Source organism: Phyllopteryx taeniolatus, chromosome 15, assembly GCF_024500385.1.
Source record: "Phyllopteryx taeniolatus isolate TA_2022b chromosome 15, UOR_Ptae_1.2, whole genome shotgun sequence".
In the NCBI taxonomy this organism is placed as follows: domain Eukaryota; kingdom Metazoa; phylum Chordata; class Actinopteri; order Syngnathiformes; family Syngnathidae; genus Phyllopteryx; species Phyllopteryx taeniolatus.
In genome coordinates this window covers 1,585,638-1,598,244 of record NC_084516.1, presented here as the reverse complement: position 1 = coordinate 1,598,244, position 12,607 = coordinate 1,585,638, and the positions used below count along the sequence as shown (strand labels likewise).

The window sequence follows — 12,607 nt, the reverse complement described above, 5'->3', positions numbered from 1 at the left end:
TTATAACCGAGGCTGCAGCTGTGAACTCATCACATTCAAAGTCATATTGAATTAAATGCCACTAGTTAAAGCACTTTGAATAGTTCAAGTTGACTTGTTTTTTTTTGTTTTTTTGGGACTGTCTAGCATCACCCTGCAGGTTTTGTGCTAACAATCCCTGCTATTTTGAACTGTTCATAACTCCCTCTGATTAATCTGAAATAATGTTCAAATATAAATTTTAATTTGTATGTGTATTTTTTGACATTCTGGTATTCTGACCCTATTCTGGCTAATAATATACCAGAAACAGTCATATATATAATATTATAGTAGTTTGTATATTGTACATGAACAGATTTGTGACAGTGTCAATCAAAAGTGATGTTTTTCTTTCTATTGGAAGAAATTAGAAGGTGTACTTAATCAAATGACCAGTGAGTCAATCATCCTTGGAGCCTTTTTAATGCCCACTGACATATTGAGTAAATAAGTTCCCATATTTGTGGCTAACAACGTGACGTAGCGGACAGGTCGACGGTCTGCAGAAGGCCGAAGGAGCGCGGCTGCGGCTGACGAGATGCGAGAGGACACGTTGGCTCAAAGTGAGCGTGGGAGGAGGAGGAGCGAGAGGAAGATGCGAGTACGGCGCAAAGAGGCCAACGCGTCGGCAGCAGCCGCAGTCGTTCGGGCAGGGACGATGCTGACGGAGCCTCGCGCTGGCTGAATGAAACTCACACTTTGACTGGTGAGCGCAGCTTCCATTTCTTTTATTTGTCTTTTATTCTTCTTCAAATCAACTCAACACAGCACAATTTAGCCGGTTATTTTACGTACTGCATATTTAAGCTGTTCCATATAATATTGGCAAAGTAAGTGTTGAGTGAATTGTTCCGAAAATTGGTCAATTCAAATATATTCATTTTTTTATTCATTTGACTAATTCAATATTTGGTAATACAATACTAAATTTACCAAATGTTATTTGACTTATTGTTTAATGGCATATCAATACATTTATTCTAAATAGTAAAAAAACATTTGTAAAATACATTTTTGCATACATTTTTTTTACTGAATAATTTGTTAGTTCGCAATTAAATTCATTATAAATACCATGAGTAAAATATTTTAAAGAAATACATAAAAATATTTAGGAATTGTTTAATTGCACATGGCTAAATACATTTTAAATATAATAAAAGTATTAATAAAATGAACAATCTTACATTTAAAAATGTTTTAGTAAATAATTGGATAAGTGAAAATACTGTAACTAAATTTATTATAACTGATCAACAATAAAGGTATTGGTAAAATTATTTTACATTTTAAAATATTAAATGATTAGTTGTGTTTTAGTAGACTCAATCTAAATAATAAGTGCTAATAAAAAAAACTATAAAAAATAACTGTGTATCATACCAATAATCAATTATTTGATTAACAAAACTAATTACAAATAAAAGTGAGATTTAATTATTATTTTGTTATGTCTATAAACAATTTGACATATTTTACGTAACCATTTTTTCAGTGACAATCACACATTCAATCTTCCAATTGAATAAAATAGTATCTTTAAAAATGTCAAAATCTAAATTCTTGTCTATGTGTCCTCACTTTAGGGACACCCTGTCGATTATTTATACCTTTTTGTGTGGTTTTCTTTGCTCTTTTATAACTTACAATATGATCGCATGTAACACAAAATCTAAATAACTTACAGCTCCCAGGACTGAGATATTTGTGAAATAATTACGTAGCTAATAATTGCTTGTCCCCCCCTTTGAATGACTTTTATTGGTGTTGTCCATTATGACAGCTATGATTGTAATACGCAACATATCATTGTAGCCTTACTCGAGGCATAATAACAGCGTTTTAATTAAAAAGAGATCAAAATGAATTATGTTTATCATATTAAAGTGTCACTCTCCATTGGTTGTGATTCAGCAGCATTTGATGATTTATTAGGCTCATTATTAGCAATAAAAATCTTGTTCTCATAGTTACAGTCACAGCATTATTAATATTATATAATAAGCATTCTGTGATGTTACCATCAATCCATTAGTGACCTTTGCTGATACTGTCAGCCTGATTCCACCACCGCTTTATGCTAAGCTACGCTAACTAACCTTTTATAGTTACAGTCGTAGCATTAGTAATTATAGTTATGTAACATTTAAGTGCGCATGCGGGGCTCCATTAGTGACCTTTGACCGCTTAATGTAAAGCTATGCTAACTAAGCATCCACAAAACATACTATACGAATAAAAAGCTAGCATGTAACTGTTGTTTTTTTTTTTTGCGTTCCTGTTGACTATGTGGCATTAATAATGTTATATAACGACAAAGTGTGCATGTGGGGCTCCATTAGAAAACTTTGACCACTTTATGCTAAGCTACGCTAGCTTAGCTCCCACATAACTTCCCAACAATAAAAAGCTAACATGTCATTTAGTTTTTTTTTTTTTTTTTTTTTAATATAGTCCCTGTCGACTATGTGGCATTATTAATGTGATATAACATTTAATGTGCATGTGTGGCTCCTTTAGAGACACAAACTGACACAACCACTGCTTTAAGCTAAGCTACGCAAACTGAGCAGTGAGCACCCACCCAAAAAAAGGATTCGAAATAAAAAGCTTGCATGGAGCTGTACTTTTTTTTTTTTTTTTTTTTTCTCCTCATAGTTACAGTTAACATGGCAACATTATTAATGTTATATAACATTAAAATATGAATGCAGGGGCTCCGCGGGTGACCCCATTCGAGCCCCACCCCCTCAAATACTGCTAAGCTATGCTAACTTTCAGAAAGCAAATTTTGCTCAACTGAGTCAGCAAAGACTTTTGTTGGCAAAATTCTAGCAGGAGCCAAAAAAGGGACCAAAGCCGCAAGTCGAAAAAAAAATAAAAAAGGAGGGAGAAGATTTTTACAAAAAAACCTTTATTAACAAAAAAGGTACGTTCATTGCTCCAAAATAGCGGAGATGAGGAATAGCATTGAAGTGCAGCTCGTTTTGGTGGGACACTGCGTTAGAGGAAGAGGAGGAGAAAGATGAAGTCAAAGAAAAGGAGGAAGAGGAGGAAATGAGGAAGAAAAGAGGGACAAGAGGGCGATGATGAGGAGAAAGGTGAGGAAGAGGAGGAAGACGATGAAAAGGAGGAGTGGGAAATCTTTTGTGCGATCAATTTTCACTGGTCTTTGTTGTGTTTAGTGTTTGTTTTGGTTTTTGCTTGCCGCTGACTTGATGTTTTGATCGATCTTCTTGCTCGTTCCCATGCTCCCTGCAATCCTCCCCACAACACACACACATACACACACTAAGGGATTTTCGATCGAGGGATTCCGAGGACTGTGCGGACGGACACGTACTGCGGCTTTATCCACTACAAAAGCAAAACGATATTCGCAGCAGTGCGTTGTTTACTTCCCCTTCCCTTACTTTAGCGACCTAGCCAATTTAGTTGCGCAACTCACTGACGTCACGCTAATGCATTAATACGTTGTTATGCGATAAACCCCACGGAGTAACACCTCATATTAAACGTCTCCAACAGTGTTTTTCCACGCTGCGCCAGCCGATCTATACTTGCGCAATGTTTGAAAGTGTTTGGGATTTTGTTGCTTTTAGCGTTCCGTGGAGCATGGCAGTCAGCAGTAACTTTGAAACAGAATATCTTACATGGAGGAAATTAACTTCCACTGTCCCGCCTCTGCCCTAATAAGGCCACCGAAGGATTAAATTATTAAACGAATTAAATTTGACGTTCAAATCTGTCGCTCGCCCACGTGCGGCACTAAAGACGACGAGGAAGTCGGCCAGAACGCACAAAAAGAAATGCTGGCTTAAACTCTTTTCGCCATATTACACGTGTCGTGCGTGTGTGTGTGTGTGTGCGCGCGCGCGCGTTGGCCTTCAGCTCTTAGTAAGCCCCCCCCATGAAGCTAAAACGTTTGCTTGTTTGTACTTCATGTCCATTAGTGTGGCTTTGTCTGTGTTTGACAGTCAAGCACCCCCCTGGGCGCCCCCCCCTGTTAATGCTGGACGACAGCAGTAAGGGGGCGCTGCTGCGCGACGGCGGTCGATCGATGACGCTGAACGGCAGCATTGGAGGGATCGAAGCTGTGACGTGAACAAGCGGCGACGCGGGGCGACAGCGGTTTAGCGATGACGCGCGACAGCGGCGAATGGACGATGCCGGATGACGGCACTGAAACGATAATGCAAGATGACGCCGGATGACATTAGTCGAGCGGTTATGCCAGATGTCAAGCGATGTCGCTCTTAACGCCGATGCGTCTCGAACAAGTGTTAAGTGGGTGTTAGCGAAGTCACCTGGTGTCCGCCTTCATCATGACTTCACCTGTAATGTCACACACACGCCACGAATGAGTCGCAGCCTCATGTTAAGATCATGTGACCACTGGAAGCGAAGTCAATGGCCATGTGGAACATTCTGGATGACTTTGCGGTGGCGGACAAATGTACGGGGTCACACTGACAAAGTCAACCAACGAGGAGCAGTTTCAGACTGTCGTCAACATTTTAATATTTCAACCTTCTCCGTGTCGCTAAATAATGAAACACTGGAGTTGCCACGTGACTGTCGACTCGCCGAATAGTGAGCCGCTGCCGCTAGCTCGCGGCTAACGCCACGTGGCCTTACATGAACAACAACAGCAAGACACAAACGGTTTCAACCTGTTTGGTTTGGCCACGCACGTCTGCTGAACCCTTCTCGACGTTGGCCTCCAAAACGAATACCTGTACATATTTCAAAGTATTAATGATCCTCTTATCATCGTGTTATAAGCTGTTAGCTTCATGATTACCGCTCACGCACACCCTTGCATGATGTTTTTGGTTCCATTTTCACACACACACCCACACCCGTCAGTCAAAGTGGCACGTTGTGACGGCGACGATGATTACGGTCCCCGTATTGAACGAGGCCGCTGTCAGGGCGTTAACGAGCGGAGGCCGGAGCCCCCTCGGCAGTCTGACGGCGACGCAGATGTCGAAGGAAAAAGAAGACAAAGAAAAGAAAAGACACTCACGAGTTCGTCTTTCAAACGAGGACACGCGGCTCGTCTCTTTGCATGCGGAAATGTGAGCCGCTAAAAAAAATAATAATAATCATCCTCTTCCAGTCCTGTAGGTGGCGGTAATTGCCAGACACAGTAAGCTTTATTTCCCCTCACCACTGCGCCATCTCCTGGATGCGGTGGGTCATTGCCCCATAAAGCAAACGAGAGATTTCGTGTCGTGTTAATCGCACGTAGCTGCTTCGAGATGGTGCCGAAGCACTACTTTTATATGACCTTTCACACAGTACAACTACTTCAAAAAGGCGTGCGACTGTGAAAGGGGCAGTGTTGCGGTGATCGCGTGCGACTTTGTGTGTTTGTGCGGTCAGATCTCGTTAGCGTCTGCTGTGACTCAAAACCTTGAGGACACGACGACCTTTTCACCGAACTTTACGCTTCTGCGTGTCTGCGTATGTGCACGCGTGATGCTTTCAGGGTCCGTCGCGTTCCGTGGACGATGAGCGGGCGCGGCGCCCCCCCCCGGCCTCGGCCCGACCCCGGCGAGGAGCTGACCGACGAGGAAAAGCGGATCATCGACGACGTGCTGGCCCGCGCCGCCAGGATGGACGCCGTGGAGCAGCAGCGCATACAGTGAGATCGTCGTCGTCGTCGTCTCTATTCATCGTCTATTCATCCATTCATCCATACATCAATCCGTCATTCATTCGTTCATCCAGCTTTGCATTTATTTCAAACATTCATTGATTCATTTACTCATCCTTTCATCTATCATTCATCCATGATCAAACATCCATCATTCTTTCATCCATCCATTCAGCTTCCATCCATTATTCATTCATTCATCCATCTGTCATTAATTCATTTATACGTCATTCATCAGTCATGCATGCATTCATTCATTCACCATCAATCCATCCATCATTTTACCATTCATTATTCCATCATTCGTTCATCCTTACATCTTTGATTCATTCATCCATCCATCTATCCACCCTTCCATCATTGTATGTATCCATCATGCATTCATTGAGTCATCCATTCATCTCTCTATCTAGCTGTCATCCATCCATCAGTCATGCATTCATCCGTCCTTGAATCCATTCATTCATTCTTTCATCCATGCATCCATCTTTCCATCTATCCACCATGCATTTATTGATACATCTATCTATCATTCATCCATCATTCTTTCCTCCAACCATTTATCCATCCATCCATTCATTTATTCATCCGTCATCCATCCATCACCGATGAGGTCACTGCTTTTTGTGTGCGCGTGCGCGAGGCAGTCTCCTGTCCAGCCGGCTGGAGGACGCCCGGAGGACGGCGTGCGGGGACGGACGCTCGGCTTGTCTGCTTTGCGGCGCCACCTTCGGGCCGGGCGGTGTCACCGCCGCCCTTTGTGTCGGCTGCAGGAAGGTACGCGTGACATCGTCAAATCATAAATCATAAAAGTTGGGGGGTGCATGCCCCCAGTGCCCCCTTGGTTCCACCGCCTCTGATCATTGTATATTATTGTGCTATTTTTTAATTTTTTTTTTTTTTTTTTAAGTATTACAAACAACTTTCAGTTTTGGGACAGCATACGGAATACAGGGTGTTCATTTAAAAAAAAAAAAAAAAAAACAATTTTTAATTAATGAAAGGTGAAATTAAATATTAAGTTTAAAAAAATATGCAATGAAATTTTAATTTGTTCCACTTATTCAAAATATTTAATGCTCTTTTTAATTATTAAATGACATTTTTATTTATTCAGTGGCATTTGAATTATTGAAGGACTTTTTCAATTTAATGGTATGTCAAATTGTTGACATTTTGCCTGTAATTTGTCATTATTTGTTGTATTTTTATTTATTTGACATTTTAGATGTGAATTTTTAATTATCTATAAAAAAAAAAAAGTAAAGTCTTATGTCATGATATGTTTTTTTACCAATAAATAAGTTCTAATTCATCCGAAACAGTGAATTGGATTGATTAAAATAGGGTTAAAGAAACATGAATTGTTGAAAAATAAGAATACAAATAAATGAACAAAATGCATTGTTCTATCCATTTATTTCATGGTCATTCTGTCACTTAAAGACAATGTTTTATCAAATTCAATAAAATACAATAAAGTCCATGAAATGATGCCTTTGTTTTATGAGCAAAGAAAACTGCAAATATATCTATATCTATATATCTAAATATATATATATATATATATGTATATATGTATTGTATCTTGTTGAGTTGACGGACGAGCAAATCGATTGACTTGATGACATGAAAAGCAATGTTGTTGCCGTTTGCAGCAGGTGTGCCGCGATTGCGTCGTCCACAGCGGCTCGACGCCGTGGCGCTTGTGCGCCGTCTGCAAAGAACATCGAGAAGTGAGCGAGTCCGCGAGCCGCGCCGGCAGAAGCCCCTCGCCGTGCGCTCAACGCCCCCTCCTCTCCCTGGGCGCAGGTGCAGAAGCGTTCCGGAGCCTGGTTCTTTCGGGGCCGAGACCCCCGCGTCCTCCCCGGCCCGCTCCCGCTATCCCGCCCGCCGCCCGCCAACCCGGACGACCCCGAGGGTAGGTAAAATATGAAATGGGGCGCTCAGGTGCTCAAGTGAACCCCGTCCGACGGCGGGAAAATGCAGGATGTTCTTACAAGAATGAGGCAGCAGGTGCATCGCGGTCTAGTTCATATTTGTGACAAATGTGCAATCAAATATTAGGACATCACTACGGTGGATTAACGTCATTTCTGTCGATGAAATATCATGAAAGCGTCGTAATAATAATTCCTTTGTCTTTTTGTCTTGAAAAATCTTCTCAATTCCGTACACGAGGATTTAAATAAACCAACAATATGAATTAAAAAATCGACTACAAAACCTTTGCTATTATCAAAATATATCACAAAAAAAAACCCGATTCTGTTCTTTTAAATCCATTCATGAAAGAGCAAAATATTAAGAATAACACTTTTTGGAGTATTTATCCCATTAAATCTATTGATGATAATAAACATTCACATGCCTCAAATCTTCCCGAGAAATAATTTTTTTAAAAGCCATTAAAAAATGAAATGGATTAAATGTCGAAATGTGAAAGTGTATGAATTATAAGATTTAAATATGATTGAAATCTTCCATGTAAGTAAATGGATAAATCTCAATAATAATCATAAAATCTTCCCCTTCCCCCCCCAAAAAAATCACAATAACCATGTTAATAATAGTAAATTGTTTTTATTTAAAATATTTTTACATTGTCAATCTTCCCAAGAAATGAAAATAGTTATGATCGTAATACACGTTTTTATTACGAATTATAAAAACACAAACATGATTGAAGTCTTCCAAATAAGTAACTGGAAAATCCATAATAATCATCATAACAAAAAAAAAATTGTCAAAAATTCTACAGTCAAAATGCTTTGTAATGGTTTTTAAATATATTCATTGAAAAACATTATTTCCAAAAACTATTTAAATATCCCGCCCCCCCCCACCCAAAAAAAAAAAAAAACCTCAACACAGTATTAATAAAAGTACTGTTTGTATTAAAAGATTTGTACATGCTTGAAAAAAAATCACAACAGCAACGTGAATTCGCAAGTACACAAATGTAAGAGCGTTGCACAGTAATTGCAGAAGCAGAGCGGCACCGTGAGCAGAGGACAGCGGCCGACACCTGCGCTCGGGACCAAAACAAAGTCCCGACTGCAAGCGGCGGCCAAATCCAGCACGGAACGCACGCGGCCGCAAATCCCGCCGCCGTCGAGCCGCCTCCGCCGCAGGAGGACGAAGACGCCGAAGACTCGGATGACGCAAGTGAGACCGTTCTTTTGGTTCTTTTTCTGGCTTTTCCCCCCATCTGAAGTGGTCTTCTTTGCTTTGGCGGCCAAAGCCACGCGGGGGTGTCTGGAGTTCAGTCTGCTCTACGAGCAAGAACGCCACCAACTGCAATGCTGCGTCATCAAGGCCAAGGTCCGCACAGCGTCTTTCCTTATTCGTCCACTTCAGTTTGCATGCATTTACTTGAAAGCTCCTTGAAACATTTGACATTATAAAGGTCATTCAAAGCGCCTCAACCTTTACTGCACATGTACCATCTCCTGGCACAACCCAAACACAAATATACAGGAAAATGTTTGAAGCAATGTCCTCAACTTCTATTTTTATTGGTTGAATTCAAAGGTGCTTGAATGTAAATTGGCATATTTCAAGAAATGTTTCTTCTTCGCTGTGCGTGTCAGGGCTTAAAGCCGATGGACTCCAACGGCCTGTCGGACCCTTACGTCAAGCTGCACCTGCTGCCGGGCGCCAGTAAGGTACTTGCCCTGTCGCCATAGCAACCGCGGGATGCTAGGTAGCTTAGCGTATGTAGCTTTGTATATGTAGCTTTTGAGGTAACAACTTTGAAAGGAATGCGTAGGAAGGAGCACATACAGTGGTCAGTACGCATTTAAGGGCACGAGGGGCAGTGCCCCAACAGAGCCACCAGATGGCGCTGGTTTTCCTAACAAAAATGTATTTTGTATAACAGAGCCACCAGATGGCGCTGGTTTTCCTAACAAAAATGTATTTTGTATGTATGTACAGCGTAGTGACTCCGGCTTGTAGATGAGTCGTGATTACATTTCCAAGCAGTGTTCCTGACTTCCTGTTACTGTTTTGTGCCCAGGGGCACAATGCCCAACAGCCCCTGGCATGTGCTTGTTTTTTTCAGACAAGCTCGCCTTTTTTTCCAAAATCCTTAAGCAAAATGTGTAGATTAACATACTTCCAACGAAACAACTCAACAAATTTCAAGGAAAATTGAGGACCACAGTTGGTGGTGAATGTGCATTAGGGGCAGTGCCCCATTACAGCCACCAGAATGTGTTGATTTCTTGCATTCTTAAATTTGATATTAAATACAAAATAGTGCATTTTTCCGTTTTGTGTGGTGCAGTCCAACAAGCTTCGCACCAAGACGCTGAAGAACACTCTGAACCCGACGTGGAACGAGACTCTCGTCTATCACGGCATCACCGATGAAGAAATGTCCCGGAAGACCTTACGGTACCACCGACTTGTCTGCCCCCTCAATTGTGCCATACGAGTGGTCACGGTTGTCAAGGTAGCGCTGTATTTATGTACATTTCCATTTAACATCGTTAGCGTTGTCTTTGTCCTTCAGGCTGTCGGTGAGCGACGAGGACAAGTTCGGACACAACGACTTCATCGGGGAGACGCGAGTGGCGCTGAAGAGGCTCAAGTTCAACCAGAAGAAGAAATTCAACGTGTGCTTGGAGAGAGTTATCCCGGTAAAATGCGGCACGGATGAAAAATACCCTAAAAAAACCCAAAAACTTTCACTCCATGTTTAATAGCGCGCTAAAAGTACATGAATACATTTGTTGTTTACAGGAACTTTATGGTTCAGATTAGCGGCTTTAATGTGACGTAGAAATGTTGCGATTATATAGCATCCCGGGGCACGGTGCCATCTGCCCCACACATGCTAGTGTTTTCAGGCTCTGTTAGCGATAAACCTTGAAAGTTATGTAACACCCTCTGTCTTGTGTTCTGCAGCCAAATGCGTAAGTGACTCTGCATGAGGGGCAGGAGGCGCAGTGCCCCATGCCAACCAGCAGAAGTCGCTGCGTTTCTTTCCAAAGTAGCGTATCTCACTTTTTGTTGGCAGGTGAAAAAAGTCGTTGGAGGTCAATCTCGAGGAATGGCGCTCTATGAGGATGACGTAAGAAAGCTGACAGTCAAAATATGTACATTCATACGCATATACTGCATCTACAGTACAGCGGTACATTGACTTGCGGGTTTAATTGGTTCTGTGACCATGCAAGTCGGCTCTCCTTGCCCACGTGCCAGGGCATAGGACTACCTCAAATTGCTCCATTATTTTCACTTGGTCCAAAATGGGACTTTCAAGCCCAGCTCGCTTGTCACGTTAATTCGTTAAGTCGGTGCCACCGCATACGTAGATGCATCCAATGCGGTGCAGGTGGACGAGGGCGAGGACCGCGAGGAGCGAGGTCGCATCCTGGTTTCCCTGCGCTACGACAGCCAACGGGGTCGTCTGATCGTAGGCGTGGTCCGCTGCGCCCACCTGGCCGCCATGGACGCCAACGGATACTCGGACCCTTTTGTCAAAGTGTACGACGAGCGCACATACGATAGTACACAATACGACGCATACGTCGAAAACTCCTATCATTGCTTAATTCAACTTCTCATCTTCATCGCTCTCACCTTTTCCTTTCACAATCATCCTCATCCTCTCACCTTCATCCTGTCACCCTGTCACGTTGTCCCGCTAAGGTGTCTGAAGCCTGACATGGGGAAGAAAGGCAAGAACAAGACGCAGACCAAGAAGAAGACTCTCAATCCAGAGTTCCAGGAGGTCTGTCGCATCTTATCTAAGAGTGAATGAATGACTAAATGAACAAATAACGGATTGTATAGATAAGTGGTATGTATGTCACAATGAATGAGTGGATGCATGAATGGGTGAGTGACTAAATGAGTTAATGAATAAGTGAACACATTTTATGAATGAATGCTAATGAATCAATGTGTGAATAAATGACTGAATGAATGACTGAATAAACCAATGATCGGATGGATGAATAAATGCATGAATGACTGAATGGTTGAATGAGTAAATGAATGAATGTTGGGCGTATCAATGAATGCATGAATTAATGCTTGAATGAATGAATGAGAAAAATTAATGGGTATGTGAATCAATGAATAAACAACGAATGTATGAATTGGTTAATAATTGTGTGAATGACTGATTAGCGAATGAATGATTGACCGAACTCACTGAGGGTGTAGCCGTCCACTCGCCCGATGTGCCCCGCGACTGACCGGCGACCGGTTCGGGGCGGAGTCCGCCTTTCGCCCGAAGTCCCGCGACCCGAACCGGGATAAGCGCTGTTGAAAATGGATGGATGGATGATTGACCCAATGTATAAATTAGTGAATGCATGCGTGAACAGCTGAATCAGTGAATGAATGAATGATGCTTCCAGGAGTTCAGTTATGAGATCAAGCACGGCGAGCTGGCCAAGAAGACTCTGGACATTTCCGTGTGGGACTACGACATGGGCAAGTCCAACGACTTCATCGGTGAGTGGAGCCGGCCGATGCGAACGCGCTAACCTCTGCTCGCTGGAAACGTGCGTTTGCGTTTGCGTTCGCGTTCGCAGGCGGCTGCCAGCTGGGCATCGGGGCTCAAGGCGAGTGCCTGAAGCACTGGTACGAGTGTCTGAAGAACAAAGACGAGAAGATCGAACGCTGGCATCTGCTGCTCAACGACAACAGCGGCGGACGCTTTGACGACTAAAAAAAAAAAGGCCTTTTGCTGCCCCTGCCCCTCCTCCTCCTCCTCGCTACTTCCCGGCCGTCGCCATTTTATGTTTACCTCCTCCAGGGAACGGGCTCCGCCTCACGCGAACGTTTCCATCAATTGGTCCTTGTTGTTTTGGATGCATGTTGTCTCGCGGTCAATAAACAATCGCGCACCTGAACACGCCTCTCGACCAATTCAATCACCCAGCTCAATCGCTCATCTCTGTT

The 12,607-nt window shown here is 42.5% G+C and overlaps 1 protein-coding gene across 4 annotated transcripts; it reads left to right on the top strand.

Annotated features, from left to right (window-relative positions):
- The first annotated feature begins 569 nt into the window (after positions 1 to 569).
- On the top strand, positions 570 to 12,558 carry rph3aa (rabphilin 3A homolog (mouse), a). Of its 4 annotated transcripts, none has more exons than XM_061800204.1 (15): positions 570 to 727; positions 5,516 to 5,671; positions 6,331 to 6,460; positions 7,342 to 7,419; positions 7,496 to 7,604; positions 8,663 to 8,851; positions 8,928 to 9,007; positions 9,277 to 9,351; positions 9,975 to 10,084; positions 10,203 to 10,329; positions 10,710 to 10,763; positions 11,028 to 11,179; positions 11,345 to 11,426; positions 12,061 to 12,157; positions 12,238 to 12,558. In XM_061800204.1, exons 2-15 carry the CDS (start codon positions 5,538 to 5,540, stop codon positions 12,372 to 12,374), a joined length of 1,554 nt encoding a protein of 517 aa, XP_061656188.1. In that variant the 5' UTR covers positions 570 to 727; positions 5,516 to 5,537; the 3' UTR covers positions 12,375 to 12,558. The 4 variants fall into 4 exon arrangements, with proteins under 4 accessions (XP_061656188.1, XP_061656187.1, XP_061656186.1 ...); XM_061800203.1 differs by lacking the exon at positions 570 to 727 and adding an exon at positions 2,964 to 3,122; XM_061800202.1 differs by lacking the exon at positions 570 to 727 and adding an exon at positions 4,780 to 5,102 and having other exon boundaries at positions 7,345 to 7,419.
- The last annotated feature ends 49 nt before the right edge of the window (positions 12,559 to 12,607 follow it).

Coding starts and splice junctions, on each gene's coding strand:
- rph3aa (XM_061800201.1), top strand. CDS start 4,918: ATGATTACGGTCCCCGTATTGAACGAGGCCGCTGTCAGGGCGTTAACG. Junction 10,764..11,027: donor TGGCGCTCTATGAGGATGAC/GTAAGAAAGCTG, acceptor AATGCGGTGCAG/GTGGACGAGGGCGAGGACCG. Junction 11,427..12,060: donor TCAATCCAGAGTTCCAGGAG/GTCTGTCGCATC, acceptor TGATGCTTCCAG/GAGTTCAGTTATGAGATCAA.